Source organism: Podarcis cretensis (genome assembly GCF_951804945.1).
Source record: "Podarcis cretensis genome assembly, chromosome: 12".
Taxonomy (NCBI): Eukaryota; Metazoa; Chordata; class Lepidosauria; order Squamata; family Lacertidae; genus Podarcis; species Podarcis cretensis.
The window spans coordinates 57441185-57464954 of NC_137181.1; the positions used below are offsets into that span (position 1 = coordinate 57441185).

At 43.8% G+C, this 23770-nt stretch overlaps 2 protein-coding genes across 5 annotated transcripts in view; one reads left to right on the top strand and one right to left on the bottom strand.

The window, feature by feature from the left end:
- GPR141 (G protein-coupled receptor 141) overlaps positions 1–23611 on the top strand; it is a 69906-nt gene extending 46295 nt beyond the window's left edge. Inside the window, exons 1-4 of one of the 4 annotated variants that reach the window (XM_079947635.1) lie at positions 11167–11421; positions 12302–12455; positions 21298–21429; positions 22573–23611. In XM_079947635.1, coding sequence (XP_079803761.1) covers positions 21415–21429; positions 22573–23511 — 954 coding nt within the window. In that variant the 5' untranslated portion in view covers positions 11167–11421; positions 12302–12455; positions 21298–21414 and the 3' untranslated portion in view covers positions 23512–23611. Of the gene's footprint in view, positions 1–6449; positions 6584–11165; positions 11422–12301; positions 12456–21297; positions 21430–22572 lie in introns of those variants that run through there. The other 3 variants (XM_079947636.1, XM_079947634.1, XM_079947637.1) reach the window with 3 other exon arrangements.
- Positions 1–23770, bottom strand: part of LOC307199727 (uncharacterized protein) — a gene marked incomplete at its 3' end in the record, with an annotated part of 46086 nt that overhangs the window by 13706 nt on the left and 8610 nt on the right. Inside the window, exon 3 of the mRNA XM_079947704.1 lies at positions 902–1045. Within this exon, the coding sequence (XP_079803830.1) occupies positions 902–1041 (140 nt within the window). The 5' untranslated portion in view covers positions 1042–1045. The remainder of the gene's footprint in view (positions 1–901; positions 1046–23770) is intronic.

Sequence of the window (23770 nt, forward strand, 5' to 3'; positions counted from 1 at the left end):
GAATTACTACATGCATTGCCATCTTCAGAGCTAATAGTAGCTTCAGGGGTTATTTTATTTCAAGACAGCACAGCACAGGCGGTAAGGGTCAGTCCCTTCCCATAATACCATGGCACCAAGCTAAATTACCTTCACTAAGCAATAACTTTTAATCAAGGGAAAAGATACTGGCAGATCCAATAACAGATTTCCTATGTCACACATGTTGTTTGGCCGTGAGCTCCCGTTGTCTAGATATTTGTCATTTTACTAGCTATTTGCAGCCCAAGGATCCCGTCACAGAAGAACTTCCTATGCTCTAAACGGAGAAAATACTAAATATGGGTCGCTTCTGCTTCCTTCATTAATTGTATGGCCGGAGTCTTGAAGGTGGGGGTTTTCAGAGAGCAGCACCTGGCCTGACTCAGAGGCTTCAAGGTGAAGGTGGAAAGGGAGGAGAGGAGGCGCCAGCTTTCGCCAATCCCAGAGAAGGCAACAGGGTTGGACCTAGAAGGCTTCATAATGCATCTCCTATAAAGGTAAAGGTAAAGGAACGCCTGACCATTAGCTCCAGTCGTGACCGACTCTGGGGTTGCGGCGCTCATCTCGCTTTATTGGTACAGCTTCCGGGTCATGTGGCCAGCACAACTAAGCTGCTTCTGGCGAACCAGAGCAGCACACGGAAACACCGTTTACCTTCCCGCCGGAAGGTACTTGCACTTTGACGTGCTTTTGAACTGCTAGGTTGGCAGGAGCAGGGACCGAGCAACGGGAGCTCACCCCGTTGTGGGGATTCGAACCACCGACCTTCTGATCGGCAAGTCCTAGGCTCTGTGGTTTAACCCACAGCACCACCCACGTCCCGCATCTCCTATAGAGGGAGCCAAACAGATGAAAAAATAGCACCAGAAATATCTCTTACCTCCTCATCTCTTGTCTAAAATGCTTGTTTTCTTTCAAGAGCTGCTGGTTCTCCCCAACGAGCTTGATAATCATGTTGCTAAGGAATCTCTTCTCGCTTTTGAGCCTTTCTGTGGCCAGAAGCAGATCCGCAAACATCATCTTTCTATACAACATCAGGACCAGAACAAGATCAACCCCAACAGATGTGATTTTTTAAAAAAGCTTCAAAATATATTGCCATGTGTTATTATAATTTACAATCAAAATTTACACAGCACAAACGGTATGAGTTTCCTGCGTATATCTAATCCATTTTTATTAATCCAATTTGATCGGCTACTATCATTTCTTTTTGGACAGACGGGGGGGGGGGGAGGGGGGGTTCTTAAGCCAAGACTCAATGTTCAGCATCTCTTGATGGGATCTGAACCAAGTTCAGCATTGCATCTAATGGTCAACTCCGCCTCTGCTTACAAGAGACTCTTCGTAATGCTAGAACCCATCCCTAACATTAACAGTGTTAACGAATGACGTAGTGACATGGGTGTAGCCAGGATTTGGGGGGGGGGCAGGCCTTTTGTTGGAGGGGGCAGAACCTCAGTTTTCTATGATTTTTTGTTTTATTTTATTGATTGAGGGGAGCAGCTGCCCCCCCCGCCTCCCCTGGCTATGTCCATCAACACTGATGTGATGTATGGGATCATTGACCTACATTAAACTGCTCGTGTTTAGACCACTATACTGTTAAGTGGTTTGTTTGGTGTTTTTTTTAATTGATTTTGACAAAGTAATAATAATAAAGAAACAAGAATAAAAGCGTGCACCCCACCCCCAAGACCATTCCATTGTAACTATCCAACCTCCCAAAATTTCCATACCTCTTGTGATGGTTTGACTCTTTTCTGTTTTAACAGTACAAATTCTACAAACACCTTCCATATCTCCTCAAAATCATTTCTCCTGCATATTCCCCATCTTACCTTAATAGCACATGTTAATTTATCATTAATAGCTATTATTAAACACCATTAAGTGTTTGACAAAGCGACATTTGACAAATAAATGCTTTGGAATCCCCTACATATTAATATCAGGCAGGACAGGAGTCCTCGTTTACTGTTTTAGATGCCTGCTAACAGGGCCGGCCCACCCATGAGGCAAGATGGGGCGTCACCTCGGGCGTCAGGATCCACAGGGGCAGCAGATCTGGCCTCCAAGGAGTGCCTCGCCTGCTGCTTCAGTGGTAGCTGAAGCATGCTCCTTGGAGGCTGGAGCTGCCTTCTCCACAGCAGACCCCTTCCATGCTGCCGGCCTCTTGGTCCTGGCAGGGAGGTGCCATTTTGTGCTTCGCCTCAGATGCTAAAATGTCTTGGGCCCACCCTGCCTGCTAAACACTTGTTTCAGCAAACTGCAAACCACACACCAACAGCATATCCATCTTAACAACATTACTGTTGTTGTTAACAAGGAAAGTGAAAAGATTAATCAGGGACAGCTCAGTTGGTAGAGCATGAGTGTCTTAATCTCAGGGTTGTGGGTTCAAGTTCCATGTTGGTCAAAATATTCCTGAATTGTACAGTGTTGGGCTAGATGACCCTCATGGTCCCTTCCAACTATACCATTCTATGAAATGATGTATAAATAAGAGAATATGGGTGTTTCAAAGGATGATTTGCATTCAAAATTGCCTTTACTTTTTGGCAAAAGCTGAATACTATAAAGAGCTGCTTTATCTCATCTAGGCATATTCTAAAAGGTACACTAACCCAGAATAATTTCCAGAAGCAAAATATACTCTGGGATGCGGAGGAAGAACAAGGCCCTCACTTAGCTCCCAGCTCCCAGGTGTAGAGTCAAACTGTTATCAACCCCAACAATCTGCCCTCTAACCAGCCCTGGCAGTTGCCTTGTTTGTGAGGTGGCGTGAGATCACAACTGTGTAAATAATATTAGCAAACATCAAGTGAGATTTCATCCCTCCCCCCAGCATTTCAACACTGAGCATTTAAACCACTGGGACCTGTTATTTCCATGACTTCGGTGGAATAGCATAAGGTTCCTAACCTTCCGTTCAGATGGGACCACAAACCTTCTCCTTGCCCTTGGCCCAGCAGAAGTCAACAGCCTTCCCCAAACCCAATGGCCCTTTTATTTTGAAAGATTTGTCTTTGATACATTTGGGAAGGCTCTTGTCTCTCCTTGGGGAGGTTATTTTGTTAAACTAAAGAGCCCTGGATGTTTGTGCACTGCCACAATGTATTCATCTTTTTGAATTAAGATACCTAGAACCATTTATTTTTAAAATCGGATACTAGCTACCTACTAGTTACCTTTGAGAAGCGAGTGGCGCTGTGGTCTGAACCACTGAGCCTAGGGCTTGCTGATTGGAAGGTCAGCGGTTCGAATCCCCGCGACGGGGTGAGCTCCCGTTGCTCAGTCTCAGCTCCTGCCAACCTAGCAGTTCGAAAGCACGTCAAAGTGCAAGTAGATAAATAGGTACCGCTCCGGTGGGAAGGTAAACGGCGTTTCCGTGCGCTGCTCTGGTTTCACCAGAAGCAGCTTAGTCATGCTGGCCACATGACCCAGAAAAACTGTCTGTGGACAAACGTCGGCTCCCTCGGCCAGTAAAGCGAGATGAGCGCCACAACCCCGAGTCGTTTGCAACTGGACTTAACTGTCAGGGGTCCCTTTACCTTTATTAGCTACCTTTATGGTGGTTTGTGTGTGCAGGACGGACTTTGGTTATGTACACAATAACCCGCACAAAAATGCAGTTTCTCTTGACCTGGAATCATTTGTGCTCATCCTCGAGATGCTGCTTTCAATCTAGATTGATTCTAGATCCTGCCACCCACAAGGGCGGAGGTGGCTAACTGATACACATTTGAAAAGCCTCCTTGATTAGATTATCCACATTTTTTCTTCCCTGCACATTTCCCAGGCGAATGAAGAAGGAAGTGGTGGTTGCGACTTTGATATACGCTCACTCACAATTCCCTTGGCCAAGGGTGGATATACCCTCCCACCATTGCCGCGACCACCTACAACTGTTTTAATCTGTTTTCAAACGGGTAATGCAGAATCAATATTCAATAAGCATTTATTTTTGGAGAGAAACTGGTCCCGCCCCCCTCAAGAAGTGCTTTTCAGGGCAACAAAATCTGCCAAAGATTAGATTGTGTGTGGGCTATGTGGGGGGAAAACCAGTACTCTGTCTCCACTGATTCTTGAATAAAATGCTGGGTGTATGCAGCCTTTGTTTAATATTTTACTTATTTGCAATTCATGTGAACTGAAGACAGGAGGCTCTCTAGTGTTGTGTGTTGGGTTGAGGTTGTCTGTTACAGTATTTTGCTTTCTTATCACTTACACACACACACACACACACACACACACACACACACACACGACAGATGCTCATGGACTTAAGGTCACTGATACCTTCATTCTTTATCACTTTCTCTTTTAACTCAGGTACCCTACAGTGATAAGGGCTGCAATGGCAACTTACAGAATGGCACACAGTCGAGAACTTTGTGGCTTCAACTGTTCTTCTTCCCCATTCTCTCTTAGCCCTGAGGTGGAGGAGTGTTTGTGATATATTCTGCCTCTAGAATATTGTTCGCAAGGCCCACTACCCCTGATGTTTTGAGTACATTTTAACTAAAAACTCTTCTATTCCATTGTGTAGTTCAGGGTCATTATTTGAATTCTTTTAAATGTTCTTTTCTGTGTGCTAGGCTCAGAAACCATGACAACCGCTTACCAGGCTCCGAGCAGTATTAAAAATACCCCTTTTCTGTCAGGCATTGATTATCTCTTTTATCACAACTGAAAAATTTGAGGACATTGGTTATTTGCTCAGGGCTAAATCCTGCTAGGCCCATAATTTCATACTGAACAGCTGGCCTTCATATTATGACCTGAGGGGAGGTGGAAAGAGAGAAAGCAAATGGGAATAGTGTGGAATAGTCTGCATTTTCACCTTCCTTCTGATTGACTGACCTCAGCCCACATCCACCCACCTAGGCCAGGCACTTGTGGGACAAGACTAACCTGAAAAGTAAAACAAAAGCCACCCGCAAAAGACCCATAGTCTTGAGCCTGGCAACATTAGGTGTCTGCACTAATAATTGCCATTTTCTGCAACAGCCTGGTGCTAACCTGCAAAACAAAGAAATGAGGCCACCCACAGATGAGAAAAAAGCTTCTGCTTATGCAAGGAACCCTCCAGGATGTAGAAAATATTAACAATAAGCATCTGAGATGTCCCACCCATGAGGCTACTTGAGGCGGCTGCCTCAGGCGGCAACATCCACATGAGCGGCAGATCCTGATACAGATTTTTATTCCCCCGCCTTTGTTCCTGATCTAGATCTCCACTCACCCTGTTTTCCCTGGTGGGGAGGCGAACACCATTTTCTGGTTCGCCTCAGGTGCCAAAATCCCTCGGGACATCCCTTTTAAGCATTCATAGTTATTTTTAGTTAATATCAATACACACCGATTAATCTGTAGACTGAAGGCTGTAGGCATTGCCTGCACACTGCCATGGCCTCTGGTGGCGTGAGGGCAGGGGGCATGCGCTAGACCCCTCCGTGGGCTCAGTGGCTATTTAGCTGAAGGGAATAACCATAACCCGTTGGCCTAGTGACCAATGGCATCCTTCTGTTCATTGACCCCGACTCATGCTGGTAAAGGAAGGCTTGAGGCAACTAGCTGAGAACATCAGCATACTGTGGGAGCAGAGGGCAGAGGAAAAGGTCTCAGGAAGGCCGGCAAGAAAAAATATTGGCTTGGATGGTGTGTTTGCACTGAGTCCCTACTGCTTCTCCTTCCTGCTAAGCAGCACTGACTCAGAAGTTGACCAGCAACCAGCTGCAAAGGTGCACATGCCGTGTCCTCATTCAAACCCGGCCTCCTTACTGTCAGTAGCTTTCTAGGAGCCTACGATTGCTATTTCAACCTGCCTGGTTGTCTTTACCAGTGAAAAGCCAGCCATTCACTTAGCTATTCTGTTAGGGGGCAGCTGACGAACATGTCCCGTTGCTGCCTTGCTTGTGGCAGCAGAACCCACTGGTGGGAGCAATGCTGTGCATGTTGTTGTTTAGTCGTGTCCGACTCTTCGTGACCCCCTGGACCAGAGCACACCAGGCACTCCTGTCTTCCACTGCCTCCCGCAGTTTGGTCAAACTCATGCTGGTAGCTTCAAGAACACTGTCCAACCACCTCGTCCTCTGTCGTCCCCTTCTCCTTGTGACCTCCATCTTTCCTAACATCAGGGTCTTTTCCAGGGAGTCTTCTCTTCTCATGAGGTGGCCAAAGTACTGGAGTCTCAGCTTCAGGATCTGTCCTTCCAGTGAGCACTCAGGGCTGATTTCCTTCAGAATGGATCGGTTTGATCTTCTTGCAGTCCATGGGACTCTCAAGAGTCTCCTCCAGCACCATAATTCAAAAGCATCAATTCTTCAGCGATCAGCCTTCTTTATGGTCCAGCTCTCACTTCCATATATCACTACTGGGAAAACCATAGCTTTAACTATGGGATACGGACTTTTGTTGGCAAGGTGATGTCTCTAGTGGCAGAACTTGCACAGTGCAGAGGGGCATACTGGTCTAGGATCACAGTGAGTGAGGTGGGAAGCCCCATTGAGAGCACCTTGTGGCCTCGTAGGAAGAGGAAACAAAGTGCCACCATAAGGTATTTATTGTTGTTGATCTACGTGTTTTGCAGACCAAAACTCCTCCTTTAGGGTTGAGTCCAGTCTAAGTTAGTTGCACGTAGAAACCATTGGAACTGATGTGGAAAGTTCATAATGAGTTAAGGCCTGTTGATATCAACACTCCCATTGACTCAGCATCTATGGCACTTGCTTCTTACGATATTATGTGCTTTTGATCTGCTTTTCTCCAAACTATCTTTGAACCAAATTGCGGAAAAGAACAACCTAGCAGCAGCTTAAGCCAGTCATGTGCACACAGCCCCCCACCTGCTAAATCTGCTTGTCCTTGTGAATTGCTATCTGATGCAACTATTTTGTTTCTTTTAAAGTGAATCCTGGCCAGTTATCACAGTGCATAAGCAACTTGGCTTACAAGCCACACTTTAACTTGGGCTAGATCTACACTGATCTGCTATCAAAGACTATTAAAAAAAGTTATATAGCAATTATACACCAATTTTGCAGTGCCCTTTGGTGTCACATTTTTATAACACATTTTTAACGTCATAACCGACCAGTGTAGATTCACCCTTGGTTTTTAGTTAGTTTTGCTGCACTTAGATACTCCTCTGAAGCAGGGCCCAATCCCTCCAAAACTGTCCCTGGTTATATCTTTTTCAGTAAGGAAGCTATATGTAATAAAGAAATAACATTACAGTGGTACCTCTAGTTACATACTTAATTCGTTCCAGAGGTCCGTTCTTAACCTAAATCTGTTCTTATCCTGAAGCACCAATTTAGCTAATGGGGCCTCCCGCTGCTGCTGCGCCGCCGGAGTACGATTTCTGTTCTTATCCTGAAGCAAAGTTCTTAACCTGAGGTACTATTTCTGGGTTAGTGGAGTCTGTAACCTTAAGCGTATGTAACCTGAGGTACCACTGTATAGTTCTAGATTTTATTGGGAATTAAACACTGTTGTCTTCTGTTTGGATCAAACATAGGCAGGCAAGACAGTAATCTGAAGCCGCAGAGTCAGCTTCCTTCTGCCCCAAAAGTCCCCCTTAGGTCATCGCTCTGTGGACATCGATTGCAATACTCTCCTTGGGACATCTATGGGGACATTTCTTCACAGACAGGCTCTTCCTCAGATATCAGGGTCACTGGCTCATGAAATACTTCTCCTTCCTCACTGAGGAACCTGTTTCTGCAACACTCTCTACAGAACTAGAAACTGGGCTGTTTGGAGGCATGTACTCAGAGAGTGCACAGATTCTCTCAGGGTTAGCGTAGGGCTCTTTCCACTTCTGTTTGCCCCATGATTTCTTGGCACAGGTCTGAGAGGTTTTTCTTTTGTCCTGCTGTTTTCCCTGGGAAAATCCGTTGTTTACTGCTGAATTAGAACAAAGGTCATTTTGGGTTTCTGCACGGATGACTAAAATAATAATAATAATAATAATAATAATAATAATAATAATAATAATTTTTGTTTATACCCCGCCCTCCCCAGCTAAGGCTGGGCTCAGGGCGGCTAACAAGCAATAATAAAAACAAGTTGAATGAATACAACTTAAAAACAAGATTAAAACACAACATTAAAATATTGAAACATTAAAATATTAAAATGCAGCCTCATCACAGGAGGAGAAAGGAAAAAGAAAAAAAGAAAAAAGAAAGAGGGGGAGGGAATCAAGTTGGCTCCAAGCCAAAGGCCAGGCAGAACAACTCTGTCTTACAGGCCCTGTGGAAAGAAATCAGATCCTGCAGGGCCCTGGTCTCATGAGGCAGAGCGTTCCACCAGGCTGGAGCCAGTGTTGAAAAGGCCCTGGCTCTGGTTGAAGCTAATCTAACTTCCTTAGGGCCCGGGACCACTAGGGTGTTGCTATTTATGGACCGTGAGGATCTCCATGGGGCATACCAGGAGAGGCGGTCCCGTGGGTACGAGGGTCCTAGGCCTCTCAACATACACCGAAATAGATTTCTTGTAGGTCTTCTGCAGGTCACTCCTCTTCTGGTGCTGCGGGAACTAGGGCAGCATGTGGAGGAACAGTATCCAAAACCTGCAGAGGCTCGCAACCAGTGGCGTAGCGTGGGGGGTGCAGGGGGGGCTGGCCGCACCGGGCGCAACATCTGGGGGTTGGGGTTAGGGGGCGCAAATCCATGGGTTAGGGGGCGCAAATTACTTGCCTTGCCCCGGGTGCTGACAACCCACGCTACGCCACTGCTGGCAACCAGAGGTACCACTGTACTGTACAGGATAACATAGTCAACAGTTGAAGACAAGTGACCATGGATGGTCTCATGTGCCCTGGCTCAGAGGCAGAATGCCCATTTTCCAATAAGTGCATTGAGTTGGTGGGTGGGGGGCAAGACCCCTCCATATTTGCTCCTATTGGTCAAGGTGTCCCTCATGCCTATGGGGGAGGGTGGTGGGCCATCCACGTTCCTTATTTCTACTGGCACAGCACTTCAATGTGCCCAGGTGCAGTGGAGAATTTCAAACACTAGGCTACATCTGAAGCAGGGTCTCCATACACCCAAGGGGTGAGATATAAAGGGAACAATGTTTAGGATTTGTACCCACACCATGGGCTGGAAGAACTAGAAACTTATGCCCTCAGATTGAGAGCAATGAGTCAGTCACATAGATATGTGAAACAATACTGTCAGGGGCTCAGGAGCAGAGGCACAGGGAAGAGAGGAGATGGAGAGCGAAGGGGAAGAATCCGAGGGGAGCGTAGGAGAAGAGGACAGTGGACCGAGGGATTCCATGAGCCTATCCAGCGAATCGGAAGATTCACAGAAGGGGGCGCCAGTGGCCAGGGGTAGGGGGTTCCCAAGGGGAATGCCCCAGGAGCAAGGGGGCAGCAGGGACTCCCAGAGCAGTAGCTGGAAATCAGGACCAGCTTCCCCACCAGAGCAGAGTGGGGGGGAAGAGTCCCAAGGATCGGGGCCAGTGCATTCCCCACCAGGGAGAGAAGATAAGGCAGGGCTGACCACGCCTCCATCAGAAAGTCGGACAACGGAGGAGAGGTCAGATCCGGCCAGTGTCCCGGAAGAGGGAAGCAGTGACCGAAGTACTGTAACGGTTAGGAGAAAGGTCACTGGGCTGGCGCGAGAGGCAAGTTCAAATGTACAGGAGCGCGGGACAGCAGAGAATGAGGATTGGGAACCGGGTCCTAAAGCCCGCCGGAGGGAGGGGGAGGAGCTAAGCGACTCAGCGTCGGAAGAGTCCAGAAAGGGCAATGCCCCAGTGGGCAGGAGGACCCAGAGGAGGAGAGAGCAGCGTAAAAGGTGGAGCAGGGCTAGGATCTTAAACTGGTGTCATAGGGGCGGAGACTCAGACGGGACTTCGCCGATCTAGGGTTTAAGACGTAGGGCTGCACGCTGTGGCTTTGAAATGGAAACTGAACTTCAATAAAGTCTTTTGTACATTACTACAGCCTAGCGTTGGTCCTCTGTGAGCTGGGACCTAGAGGCAGCTCTGACAAATACCCTAAAACAAACTCTATCTATCTATCTATCTTGATATAAAATTTATATGGAAGGGTAGGACTTCTGATAAAAGGGGTCTACTTGGAGTAAAAAGTGGGTGGGGTATCTGACCCTTTTTGTGCGTGATAAAGATTGGTATAAAGGTAAAGGGACCCCTGACCATTGGGTCCAGTCGTGGCCGATTCTGAGGTTGCGGCACTCATCTCGCTTTATTGGCCAAGGGAGCCAGCTTACAGCTTCCAGGTCATGTGGCCAGCATGACTAAGCTGCTTCTGGCAAACCAGAGCAGCGCACAGAAACGCCGTTTACCTTCCCACTGGAGCGGTGCCTATTTATCTACTTGCACTTTGACGTGCTTTCGAACTGCTAGGTTGGCAGAAGCTGGGACAGAGCAACAAGAGCTCACCCCGTGGCGGGGATTCGAACTGCCGACCTTTTGATTGGCAAGTCCTAGGCTCTAGCCATCCGCGTCCAAGGTTGATGTATGGAAGGAAGGATTTCCTGGGAACACCAACAGAGAACTGAAATGTAGAGAAGCAGTCTATGGGCTTGTCCACGCTGGAGCAAAATGTGGATTTGCACTGGCTTGCGTCCTCATCAATGAATGGGTGTCAATAGGATGTCCTCCTCATCCCAGTGTTGGCCTGCAGCTTTCCCCCCTTTAAATGTGAATTTTTTTTATCTTTAAAAAGTGAAACAGTCAGGAACCTTTTAATTTAAAAAATGCATTTAAAGGGGGGAAGGTCCTGGACAATACTGGAATGCGGGTCCAGATTTTGCTCAGGTGCAGACAAGCCCTTGATGTAATATTGTAATATTATTCAGCCAGGGGTAAAACTGGGTTAGTGTGAGACGAGGGCCTGGGCAAGCAGGGTCCAAAATGCCACTCAGCCAGGAAGCTCATGGGGTTTCCCTGTGCCTCTTAGCCTATCCTACCTCACAGGGTTGTTGCAGGGATTACATGTGGAGGGGGAGAAACATGTGCACCTTTCGCTCCTTGAAGAAAAATACAAGAAAAATACAAAATAACTAAAAAATAATGCATAATAAGATAATATTTGCTGAACATCCCTGCTTACTAGCCTTATAAGACTATAGGCACCTGGTGGTCTCCGAATGCACAGTGTTTGTCCCGGTCACCTGGGTTTTGGTGGTGTCTTGTAGTGTTTTTGCAAATAGGAAACATTCAAGTGGACATTTTTATCAACAGACTATGAGATCAGACCCACACTGTGGGCGTAAGCTCTTTGTGGTTTTGTGGTTCTTGTCGCAGTTTAGGTACAGCAGCAACAGGAGCACTTGGTCACAGCTCTTGAGCTTTCAGTTGCCGGATTAATTTTTGACTCCTTAACAAAGCTGGATTTTTCAGAATTATGAGAACCAGGTAAGCACTTACAAATATGTTAAACAAAGGCAGTGTAGCTTGCTTTCTCAGATATAAAAAACAACCGGGGGCTGAGGGATAGCATGTTTGTTTCAGCATAATATGTGCAACAAGTGCTCAGAAACTTGGGAGGAAGTGATCATGTTCTCCTGGGTTTCAGGATACAGAGGCAAGGGAAAACTGAGTGTAGTCAGACGCACACTCTGGACTTTAAGGAGGCCAGTTTCAAAAAGCTGAAGGAGCTACTGGGTGCGTTCCCATGGTCAGAAATACTCGATGAGAAGGAAGTCCAAGAAGGATGGGAGTTTCTAAAAGGAGCAATATTGGAGGCCCAAATGTAGACAATACAACAAGAAAGAAAAGCGGGAGGCATCTAAGGAAACCGGTGTGGCTGCATAAGGAGCTTACAGATGAGCTGAGAGTTAAGAAGGGCATGTATAAGAAAGGGGAAATCACAAAGGAGGATTATACACGAGTAGCCAACAGTTGCAGGGGGGAAGTCAGGCTGGCTAAAGCTCAGAATGAGCTCAGGCTTGCAAGAGAGGTTAAAAATAATGATAAAGGTTTCTTCAACTATGTCCGAAGTAAGAGGAAAAACAAGCAAGTGGTATGTCCTCTGCGTGGAGAACACAGAGAAATGCTATTGGGTGACAGAGAAAAGGCAGAACTTCTCAACACCTATTTTGCCTCTCTCTTCACCCAAAAGGAAAGCGATGCCCAACCTGGTGATAACAGAATAAATGATGCAAGGAAGGAGCTGCAGCCAAGATAGGAAAAGAGGTAGTAAGGGAACACCAAGTTACTTTAAATGAATGCAGATCTCCAGAGCCTGATGAGCTGCACCCGAGGGTACTAAAGGAGCTTGCAGATGTAATTTCAGAGCCATTGTCTATTATCTTTGAGAATTCTTGGAGAACAGCTGAGGTCCCAACAGACTGGAGGCGAGCAAATGTTGTCTTCCCCATCTTCAAAAGGGGGAAAAGGAAGACCAAACAGAGAGCTTGACATTGATACCAGGGAAGTTCCTAAAACAGGTAATTCAACAGTCGGTCTGTGAGCATTTAGAAAAGGATATTGAGATTACTAAGACCCAGCTTGGGTTTCTCAAAAATAAGTCATGCCAGACCAATCTGATTTCCTTTTTTAAAAAATGGAATTACAAACTTGTGGAACAGGGAAATGCTGTGGACATAGTGTATCTTGATTTCAGTAAGGCTTTTGACAAAGTCCCCCATGATATACTCGCAAGGTAGCTGGTAAAATGTGGGTTGAACGAGGTAACTGTTAGGTGGATTTGTAGCTGGTTGGCCGAACCCAAAGAGTACTCATTTTGGTTCCTCATCATCCTGGAAAAAAGTGGGGTGCCGAAGGGTTTTACCCTGGGCCCATTGTTGTTTAACATCTTTATAAATGACTTGGATGGAGGAATTGAGGGGAGGCTCATCAAATTTGCAGATGACACCAAACTGGGAGGGATAGCTAATGCTGCAGAAGACAGAATCTGTATTCAAAATGGCCTCAACAGATTGGAGAACTGGGTGCGAGCTAACAAAATGAATTTCAATAGGGACAAATGAAAGGTTCTGCACTTAGGCAAGAAGAACCAAATGCACAAATATGGGGGGTGGGGGACACCTGGCTTATTGGCAGCACATGTGAAAAGGATTTATCGGTCTTGGTGAACCACAAGCTTAACATGAGACAACAGTGTGATGCAGCAGCAAAAAATAAAAATAAAAGGTGCATTAACGGAAGTATAGTGTCCAGATCAAGGGAAGTAATAGTACCACTCTATTCTGACTTAGACCACACTGTGTCCAATTCTGGGCACCACAGTTTAAGAAGAATACTGACTAGCTGGTACATGTGCAGAGGAGGGCAACCAAGATGATCAAGGGTCTGGAAACCAAGCTTCACGAGGAATGCTTGAAGGAGATGGGGATGTTTAGTCTGGAAAAGAGGAGACTGAGAGGAGATCTAATAGCCATCTTCAAACATCTTAATGGCTGTCACATGGAGGAGGCAGCATGCTTGTTTTCTCCTGCTCTGGAGGGTAGGACTCGAACCAATGGCTTCAAGTTGCAAGAAAGGAGATTCCGATGAAACATTCAGAAAAACTTTCTGACACTAAGAGCTGTTCAGCAGTGGGACAGACTCCCACGAGAGGTGGTGGACTCTCAAGCCTGGCTTGGTTTGGAAAATGAAAGATGGAGAGATCACCTTATGTGGAGATCAAATGACTTTTGGGATATAAATCTGAGCCAGGTGGAGGCTGGAGCTTTTGGGGCCTTTGGATTTGAATATCCTATAGGCCCTACTTTTAACTACGGAAGTCTGGCATACCTGCTAAGAAGGAATATGACTACCGATGGGTTGGAGCTTCCCCAAGATCTGTTCTTTAACACCAAAGACTATCAAAAAGACCCGCAGAGGGGACATGAAAGAGATTTAAGAGCCTCGGACTTAAGATCTCCGGGTTGATGGTTTTCCGAGATCCATGGAACTATTGCTAGGGGCCGAAACCGGAGAGGGGAGTTGGTGAAAGAAAATTGGAAATTTAAAATGTATATATTATAATTTGGTTTTTTTCTTCTTTTTCTTTTAATGAGAGATGGAAAAATCGTGGAATGGAATTTTTTTTTGACCATAGGGGAAACGTTTCAAGAATAAGTTCAGATATATAAGTTTTAATGAGAAATAAGATTAAATAAAGTAAAAGTGGATGGTTAATTGGTGAAAGAAAGAATGGAAAATCACAGTATAATAAGATAAGATATAAGGATAAAAATAAGGTGAAGGATTTGCTGAAATATCCATATGAATTAGAATACAAAGAGGGGAGATGTGAGGAGGTCAAGGAGATAAGTTAAGAAAGGGAGTTATATTAAGCTTTAACTTGTTCTTTTGCTTTTTTTTGTTTTTTAGATTGTATCTTTTTTTTCCTTTTTAGCTGTTTTTGCTTTTTTATTTTTCTATTTTTATTTTTCTCTTGGATATGTTTTGTTTTTATATATTGTGTTCTGCTTTGTAACCTTTTAAAACTTGAATAAATATTATTGGGGGGCGGGAAGAGAGAGGTGGTGGACTCTCCTACCTTGGAGGTTTTTAAACAGATGTTGGATGGCCAGCTGTCATGGATGCTTTAGCTGAGATTCCTGTAGTGCAGGGGGTTGGACTAGGTGACCAACACTACAATTCTATGATTCTATGAACTGAGCTGTTGAAAGACTGTTCTTTTAGTAAAGGGTGGGGTAGCTCCTATTTGCCTTAGGCTGCAGTGCTGCACCAAATTACACTGGAGCAAGCTCCATTGAATTCAGTGGAAGTTACTTTTGAGGAAACATTTAGCATTTTCAAGTAGCTACTGGAATAACTAGTAAGTGACCTTAAACTGAACATGTTGAAGTGACTCATCTGTGCATATTCCTGTTTAAGTAAGTCTGAGAGCTCGTTGTTTGGTTACCTAGAGTACTGTAATATTTCTATGACCGTCACTATTAGAGATCAAAACTAATTTAGAGTTTTGGATTTGAAACCACAGTTCTTTGTGCTGCAGCACACTCTTCACCATGGCAAGACAAATAGCTACACAATCATAAGAGGTTACAGTGGTACCTCGGGTTACTGACGCTTCAGGTTACAGACTCCACTAACCCAGAAATAGTACCTTGGGTTAAGAACTTTGCTTCAGGATGAGAACAGAAATCATGTGGCGGCAGCAGCAGGAGGAGGCCCCATTAGCTAAAGTGGTACCTCAGGTTAAGAATGGACCTCTAGAACGAATTAAGTTCTTAACCTGAGGTACCATTGTATTGACCAAAAGGAAATAACAAGCAAGTTTGACTGCATTTTTTTAATATATAAAAAAACTTTATAAGTGGCCAATTTATTTTAAGGAAATAAAATAGAGTGGGGGGGGGGAGCCATTAATCAATAGTGATAACATTGTGGATGTTTTATTCTTCAGTGAAGTCTGGCACACACTGAGAAGTACATGGCAAATGAACAAAACAGGATGGTCTATTTTAAAAAAGAAACATGTTATAATCATAGGTATTTGGTGGTTTGTTACTCCTTAAAAGATACTGATGATGTATGAGATCATTATCAAGGAAGACTTAAGACGACATTTGTGGTTTTAAACAACGACCTTAATTTTACAATGTTTCTGTAGATAAACTTTAAATTTTTTCCAATCTTCTTCCACCGACTCTTCTCCCTGGTCTCGGATTCTGCCACACACATACACACCACCCACTGAAAATGTTTTATAGTCAAGGAAGAGCAAGCAAAGTCAGACTTGCTTATTTCCCCGCAAGTGTTCTAATGGTATCCTTAGCAACAACAATTTTTTATACCTGCCATTCACTTTTTCCTGAATGATTGTGTCATTATGCTTAGATCAGAATCTGGGCTTTTTAAAAAAATAAAATAAAATATTTAAGAGCATGATAACACCAACTGCTGTATCAGATGCTTGATGAAAAGCATTGTCTGGTGAGAATCTAATAATATTTGATTAGATATGAGCCAGCAAAAATCAGAAGAGATAATATTAGGCTCGTGACAGCTGGTTAGAAATGTGCAGCTGTTAAAAATAAACTTCCCTTCTGAAATTATCACCACCCAGATCATGTGAGCTGGCATTAAGTGCAGATGATTCAGTCTGCCCTGGGTCTCCGCGGTCGAGGCTCAGAGTCAATCCAGAAAGCCAGTTTATACGAAAGGGCAAGATGGTGACTGGTCTTCAAAATGCATGTGTGCTCACACTGCCAAGAGTCTTGTTAAGTTCCTTTGTAGGAGAAAAAAAAAGCACACTGTTCATTTCAATCACTTTCACCTTAGTCACTTTCAAGGAATTGTTGGGCAAGATCTGGCCTCTCTGATTCAATTAAAGTCCTGAAAATCTGTGCTTTCATTTTAAAGTAATGTTGGGAGCTGATGATTAAAGAGAAACACCTGAATGCAGGCACAGTTAAAGTACCGGTATATCCTGCCAGCTGAGATTTCACTGCTTACATCTGAAAAAGTAGGCTTTATTCTTGATAAATACATCAGCGGGCTTTAAGGCACCACTTAACTCTTCTACCCCCATTAAGGTAGTCCAATTTATGTAGCCCCAAAGCTATTAATAAACCAACTATAAGTACAACTGAGCACCTTCTACCCGCCTGTGACTATTTCAGTGTTATGCAGAGATGCTGAATGCAAAAAGCACATCTCTTGCTGCTTAGGTGGTTACTGATGCACTGCCAAAGAGCACTGATCTGCACTGGCATCTGGTGTGGGCAATTTCTGCCCTGTGGAGTTCTGATTATTATTTAACAAAGGTGGGGGGAACACTCTAGTCTGGAACGATATTGTTGTACATGACCCCAATCTCTGAGAGACGCCATGGGTTCTAGGTGCTCACGCAGGGTCTGTATTTCCTTTTGGAAGTGAGGCACAGCAGAGACTGTGGTGTCTTTAGATTAGATACAAAGATTTGTTGGAAAGTAAAACCCCTAGGTGGGTGTCACCAATGGAAGCTAGGGAAGTAAAAAAGCTTAATATGGATTCTAAATGGCCAAAATATTATGAGATTTTAGAATACGATGGTGAAAGGGTGAAACTTCAGAGTTATGAGAAATTAAAGCCTAAGGTCCGAGATTGGTTGCACTACCATCAAATAAATGAGACGTTTAAACAGGACAGGAAAATAGGATTTCAGAAAGAGAAGTCAAAATTAGAAACAGAATTGTTGGAACCCAATACTAAGAACTTATCAAAAATGTATAACTTGCTGCTAAAATGGAATACACAGGATGAAACGGTGAAATCAGCTATGATTAAATGGGCACAAGATATCGGTCATGATATTATGTTTGCTGACTGGGAACAGTTATGGACCACCGGTATTAAATTTACTGCATGTAATGCATTAAGAGAAAATATTATGAAAATGATCTACCGGTGGTACATGACCCCAGTCAAGCTTGCAAAAATTTATCATTTGCCTAATAATAAGTGTTGGAAATGTAATGAGACTGAAGGCACTTTCTACCACCTTTGGTGGACCTGCCCAAAGGTTAAAGCTTTCTGGGAGATGATCTATAATGAAATTAAGAAGGTCCTTAAGTGGACTTTTCCTAAGAAACCAGAGGCTTTCCTCTTGGGCATGGTGGGCCAAGCGGTGTCAAGGAAGGATAGGACTTTCTTTATGTATGCCACTACAGCAGCAAGAATTCTACTGGCAAAGTATTGGAAGACGCAAGAACTACCTACTCTGGAAGAATGGCAAACAAAGGTGATTGACTTTATGGGACTGGCCGAGATGACGGGCAGAATCCGGGACCAGGGGAAAGAGACAATGGAAGAGGACTGGAAGAACTTCAAAATATATCTTAAAAATAATTGCAAAATTGAGGAATGTTAGGATGTCAGGGGGTAAGAAGTAAAGAATTGCAGCAGTAAACAAAAAAAAAAACTTAAGAAACTTTTACGAAAGGGAACTAAGACAATGGACTTAAGGGTTGCTAAAGAATTATTAAACAAGGATGCAGGGATGGGGAGGTATGGGGAAGTCAAAGAAAGAAGGGTAAGAACCGATGAGTATGATGTGATACTGTTTTATATTGTTCTTTATTATATGTGTGGAAATTAATAAAAATTATTATAAAAAAAAAAAGAGACTGTGGTGTCTTTAGGATAAATGGTTTATTTACACACATATATATACAACCTGAGCCTACGATGGAGAGTTCACAGCCTCAACACCTCAAAAGTGTCTTGTTTCTCCCATAGCTGAAGCCTCTGATTCAAAGAGAAATCCACCATTGCTCCGTCTCTTTGCCTTCTGCTTGCTGCTTTCCTGCTCGGTGCCATCACTATTTCCAGCTCATATAACTCCTAACCTCCCTACTCTAAACTCTGGCTTTGTCTGTTTATTTGATGCTTTGGTATTGACCCATCACCCCAGGACTTATCACATCAAGAGGAAACTAGTCTGAGACTTCCGGGTTGGCGCCCCCGACAATGGCGGAGCTCCTCCGATCGGGAGGAACTTGCTCCGTGGAAAGTTGGGTCTGAACCGCCACAGCGAAGGCGGAGACCCATTGAAATCACAGGCGGAAGAGCTTGTGAACCTGGGATTCGGCTGGCACCTTTTGCTCCTCCCCTACTCGCGGGGAAACCCTGTTTTGGGGATCCGGAGCGACGTGGGGTGAGCGGCGCAGTGCTTTGAATCGACCGCTTCTTTCACGGAGTGAAGCCGCATTGCTGTTGCCGGAGAGCGCTGACTTTTTCTTGTGGACAATTGGATTTTAAACAACAACCCGTGAGTAAAACGGAAAATTGGATCTTTGAATATCTTAATTTGGCATCGAACGGGGAAGGTTCAAAACAGGAAGTCCACCTTCCCCTTTTGTAAATAGACTGAAGCAAAGAGCTTACAAGTTAAGGTCTCGGAAAGCCTTATGTAAAGGATTAAACTTCCATCGATTGAAATTATTAGACCCCCCTTGGAAGCAGGAGAAGAGGGGGGAAATTTTGGACTGTGTATCCTGCAGGAGAGAGTGATTAAAATTAAATTACCACTGCTCTGAACCTGGGAACGGGCTCCCAGTGATTGACGTTTCGGGAGAGTTCATTGACAGCGAAGAGAACGGATGTTGACAGTCAGTTAAATAAGAGAAATATATTGTTTCCATTGTCCGCTTCTGCGTTTAAAAGGGAGGGAAAGTATCTGAAAATTGAAACTATCTTTACTTTTTGATCTGTGTTGGAAAAGATTGATACAAGTGGAGACTGTTCCCCTCTAGAGGGAGCTTTTGAAACTGTTACAAGAGTGGACTGGGAAATCTCCAGCTGCCTGATAAGAACTGTGAGAACTAGAGATTGACCTTGGATATTCAAGAATGTCGACAGGAGAAGCCTTATGGACTGCATTTTCTAAGATAAGCCACTTGTTGGAACAGCTTCATAAAAAGATGGATGCTATGACTACTAAAATTGACATTTTGGAACCAAAAGTGAGCACCAATACAGAAATTATTCAGGATTTGGCACATCTATTTCAACAGGACAATTGCTGAAAAGGAGAAGGAGAAAGTTGCTGTTGTCGATCCTAAAGTAATACAAGGGGGAGCCTTAGCCTTACAGAGGCAAATTGAGGACTACAAGTTGAGGCCCTTTATGATTGAGACTAGAAAAAGTCAGATTTTGAAGATCGGAGCCTGGCCTGGACTAGAAAAGGAAAGTTGGAAAGATCCCTCTATGCAGGGATTAACTGACTTTTGGAATATGGACTTGGGTCAGGAGGAGATTGGAGTTCTGGGGGCCTTTGGATTTGGAGGAATTTTGAAACATGCCCGGAAATACTTTATGGACCCTAGTTTTAATTATGGAAATCTGGCTGACCTGTCGAGAAGGAATAAAAGTATTGTTGGATTGGAGTTTCCCTGAGATCTGCTCTTCAGCATCAAAGAATATGAAGAAGACTGGCAGAAGGGACGTGGAAAAGAGTTAAGAGCCTCGGACATAAGATCTCCAGGTTGATGGACTGTATGGAGTTGACGGAAGTGGCTGGTAGAGTCCGAGACTGGGGAGAGGAGATGGTGGAAGAAGATTGGAAATTTAAAGTCTATATATAGAAATATTGTAAAATTAATGAGTCAATGACACAAGGGAATGAAAGATAGAATATGGAAAAGGTATGATGTATGTTTTTAAATTGTTTTTGTTTTGTTGGGTTTAGTTTATTGTGTTAGTTTAATGTGTTAAGGTTGTGTTTTGTATTGTTTATGTATTGTATTGTTTTTTCTCTTTTTTTGTTCTTTTTTGTTCTTTTGTCTTCTTTCTTCCTTTTCGTTTTTGTAAGCTTTAAAAGTAATAAATATTATTTTTTTTTAAAAAGAGGAAACTAGTCTGGCTTAGTTAGCTTTTAACACTTGCTAAACAGTGATTAAAATAGTCTGTCACACAGCTTAACACCCCAAGGCTTGATTAAATTCTAACACTTACTAAATCCAGGGATTATAGGAGCCTAGCACCCACAAACTCATAACATTATTTATACAAATGTGGATGAGAGCTTCTCTGGGCAATAAGTGGCGTTGCTGCAGAACAAGTTCCCTTCTTGTGGGCAATGAAACTGCTGGGCTGATGGTGCATCTCTTTCTCTCTCACACACAGTTTCCTCTTTTCTTTGTTCCGCTGAGCTCCTTGTGGAATAGTTGGCAGCCTATAGATCTTGGGAGTTATCCCTGCATCTGTACACCTGTAACCTCAACAAAATGCTTACACAAGTCCCTAGTTGCACACTGAATCTTGTGGTTTGATTTTCATTTTACTTCTTTTTAGCTGGTCTGCTGTCCCAATCCCTTTTTAAACATATCAAATTGTGGTCCATGCTTGTAAAAGCCACATGAAATAAGAGGATGTGAATAGCATAAGGTGGTGCGCTGTAGAAATTATTGCACACTTCCTTTCAAAGTCAACATTCTTCATGGTAAGCAGACTTAGAAAGAGGCCATTTCCTGAAGGCAAAGCACATTTATACAGTATTGCAGACCAACAGACTTCTGGGGATTAGATATGTACATAGCATTAAACACCCATATTGATTGATTGTCCCTGAGCCCTCAAGTCCAAATGCGGCACACCGCAATAAAATACAAGAACATGCAAACATACTTACCTAAAACTGCATCACATTTTTTGTCTTTATTTATAAGCGTCTTAGAGTGTAGACCACTGTGTATTGGAAACAAAAGAGGTTCACAGTTTGAAAACATGGACGTCTTCAGGTGTTGAGCATCTGAAACCAAAAAGCACTCCGAGCTGTTTATTATGCAGTTAGCAGCATTGCTTCTCAGCTCTGACCATTTCTGTTCACAGTGCGATGTAGGCACACCTGGGCATCCTGTTCCTCGTCTTGGTCCTGCTAATTATCAAGCTCCTCCAACTTGGGCCATTCAGTCTGACCAGTAATGGACTGAGCCAGCACAGCAAGAAATGCTTTCATCCCTGGTTAGTACTTCCTATCTCTTTGTGCATGGTTAGGCTTCGGCCTCCAAACAGTTGCCGTCTACAATGGAGCCTTCATTATCACTTAGATTTAAGAACATAAGAAGAGCCTGCTGGGGCAGATGAATGGCATCTATCTAATCTGGCATTCTGCTCTCCTAGTGGTCAACCAGATGTTTGTGGGATCTGCATAGAAGGCATGTATAGCGAGCACGGGACCCATACCCTACATGTTCCTGCATGTGATGGCCCTGTAGACTCCACCCCCAGCTTTCTTGCATTTTGCTGGAAGGTCTGAAGGAGGCTTCTAAACATGAACACGCTTACAAATCTCCCCACAACTGGGAACCTTCCAGTATCAAGGGCCCTGATCACAAAGAGGATCCTATGTGCTCTCAGCCAAACAGACTAATAGTCCCTTCCTGCTCAGCCCCAGAAAGTTTTGGCTGGCATGCACAACCCCACACATAAAGTGCTCTATCACATCCTGTGTTCTTTGAATGCCTGCAGAGCACGTACCTGGAAGCAGTTTGAGACTTTCAAAACATAAGACTTCCCCCAAAGGGTCAGTTATGAGGGGAAATAACACTTGCCAAATATACCTTAAGCAGCATGGAGAGGACTCCAAATATGTTTTAGTAGAAGCAAACAAAGAAAATACTTTCTGTGTTTAGGGTGAAACTTTCAAAACTCTAGAGGAAGCAGAGTGTGTAATGGGGTGAGCTCTATTGCATAAAATAATAATTGCCCAATTCGACAACTTCATGTATTCATTGATGCCCATGATGAGGTCTTTTTATTTTATTGAATCAGTGTCATGCAAAAATTTCACCTCAGAGAGAGATGTTCTTTCCATGAGGAAGCATGCATAGAGATAAATTTCTTCATGACTTATCTCACGTAAGCCTGCATTTAAACAGAAGAAAGTGATTATTCTTTTTTTCATGTGTGTCAAAACATAACAGTTTGTGTTCTGGATGTTTTCATGTTCAACCATACCTCAGGTAGCCATAAAGAGTTATCTCTAGTACTTTGTCCAAAAGATTCTACTTCCTGCATGTGCCTTGGAAACTTTAATGAAATTGGTTTCTTTCTTTCTTTCTTTCTATCTTTCTTTCTTTCTTTCGTTTCCCCACTCTCAAACAGGCTGTGATAAAAGAAGATTCTAGAAGCATGGATAGACGGAAAGAGTTACTTCCTAGTTCAACGTCAGAGCCTCAACTGAACTCAATAGATTCCGCTCATATCGCCTTGATCACAATATACACGGCGGTGTTTATTGGAGGTGTGTGTGGAGTCATCAAAATGTCCTTTTTGCTACTGAAAATGAATGCTTTATCGGTGACCACAACTGCCATCATAAACTTAGTGGTAGTCCACAGCCTCTTCCTTGTGACTGTGCCGTTTCGTGTGTATTACTACGCCACCAAAAATTGGATCTTTGGAACAATCTTTTGCAAAGTTGTGAGCGGAATGCTACACTTCCACATGTACCTCACTTTCCTGTTCTATATGATTTTCTTGGTAATCAGGTGCCTTATCTTTTTTCAGTGGAAGGACAAAGTGGAATTCTATAGGAATTTGCATGCTGTGGCAACCAGCATAGCTGTGTGGATTCTGGCTATTGTTATTGTGGTGCCAGTACTATTTTGCTGGTATGGGAAAACTGGGGTTTATGCAAATGTGACGTGTTTTGAATTCCAGCAGGAGTTCAGCAGTGCCCCAGTGAAAGCAGTCAACTACATTGTAATTACTGTAATGGTTGCAATAATTTGCACCCTCTTGGGCTTACAAGTGTTCATGATTCGAAAGGTGGTGAAAACCCTTTCAGGATCCCTTTGGTCATATCAAGAGTTTCAGGCGCAGCTGAAAAGCTTGTTCTTTATAGGGATCTTAATGTTTTGCTTCCTCCCTAGTCACTTTTTCCGGATTTATTTCATTCAGCATGCGGATGACAAGCGACTGAATTCTGTCAATGAAATCTGCTTGAGCATAACTGCCATCAGCTGCCTTGATTTGTTTTTGTTTGTGATAACTGGAAGTAAAACCCTGAGGCAAAAAATCAGTGGACTTTCATGCTGCTGAAACTTTGCATTCATATGTAAGAAAGTCTTTGCGACAAGGTCAGCTGGGTAGATGAAAGATATATGACTTAAAGATTCTCAGACTAAAAATTTATAAATTATGGGTTGCGTCTGACGGCTATGTAAGCAAAGGCAGATTGTAAACCCAGTCTACCCTGCCAACCACTGGCCAGGCTCCCTAACGCTCTCTGTATTCCTGTGAAGTCTCTCCAGAGAGTCACAGAGTCCTTTAACAGTGTCACACAGGACTCATGCAGAAT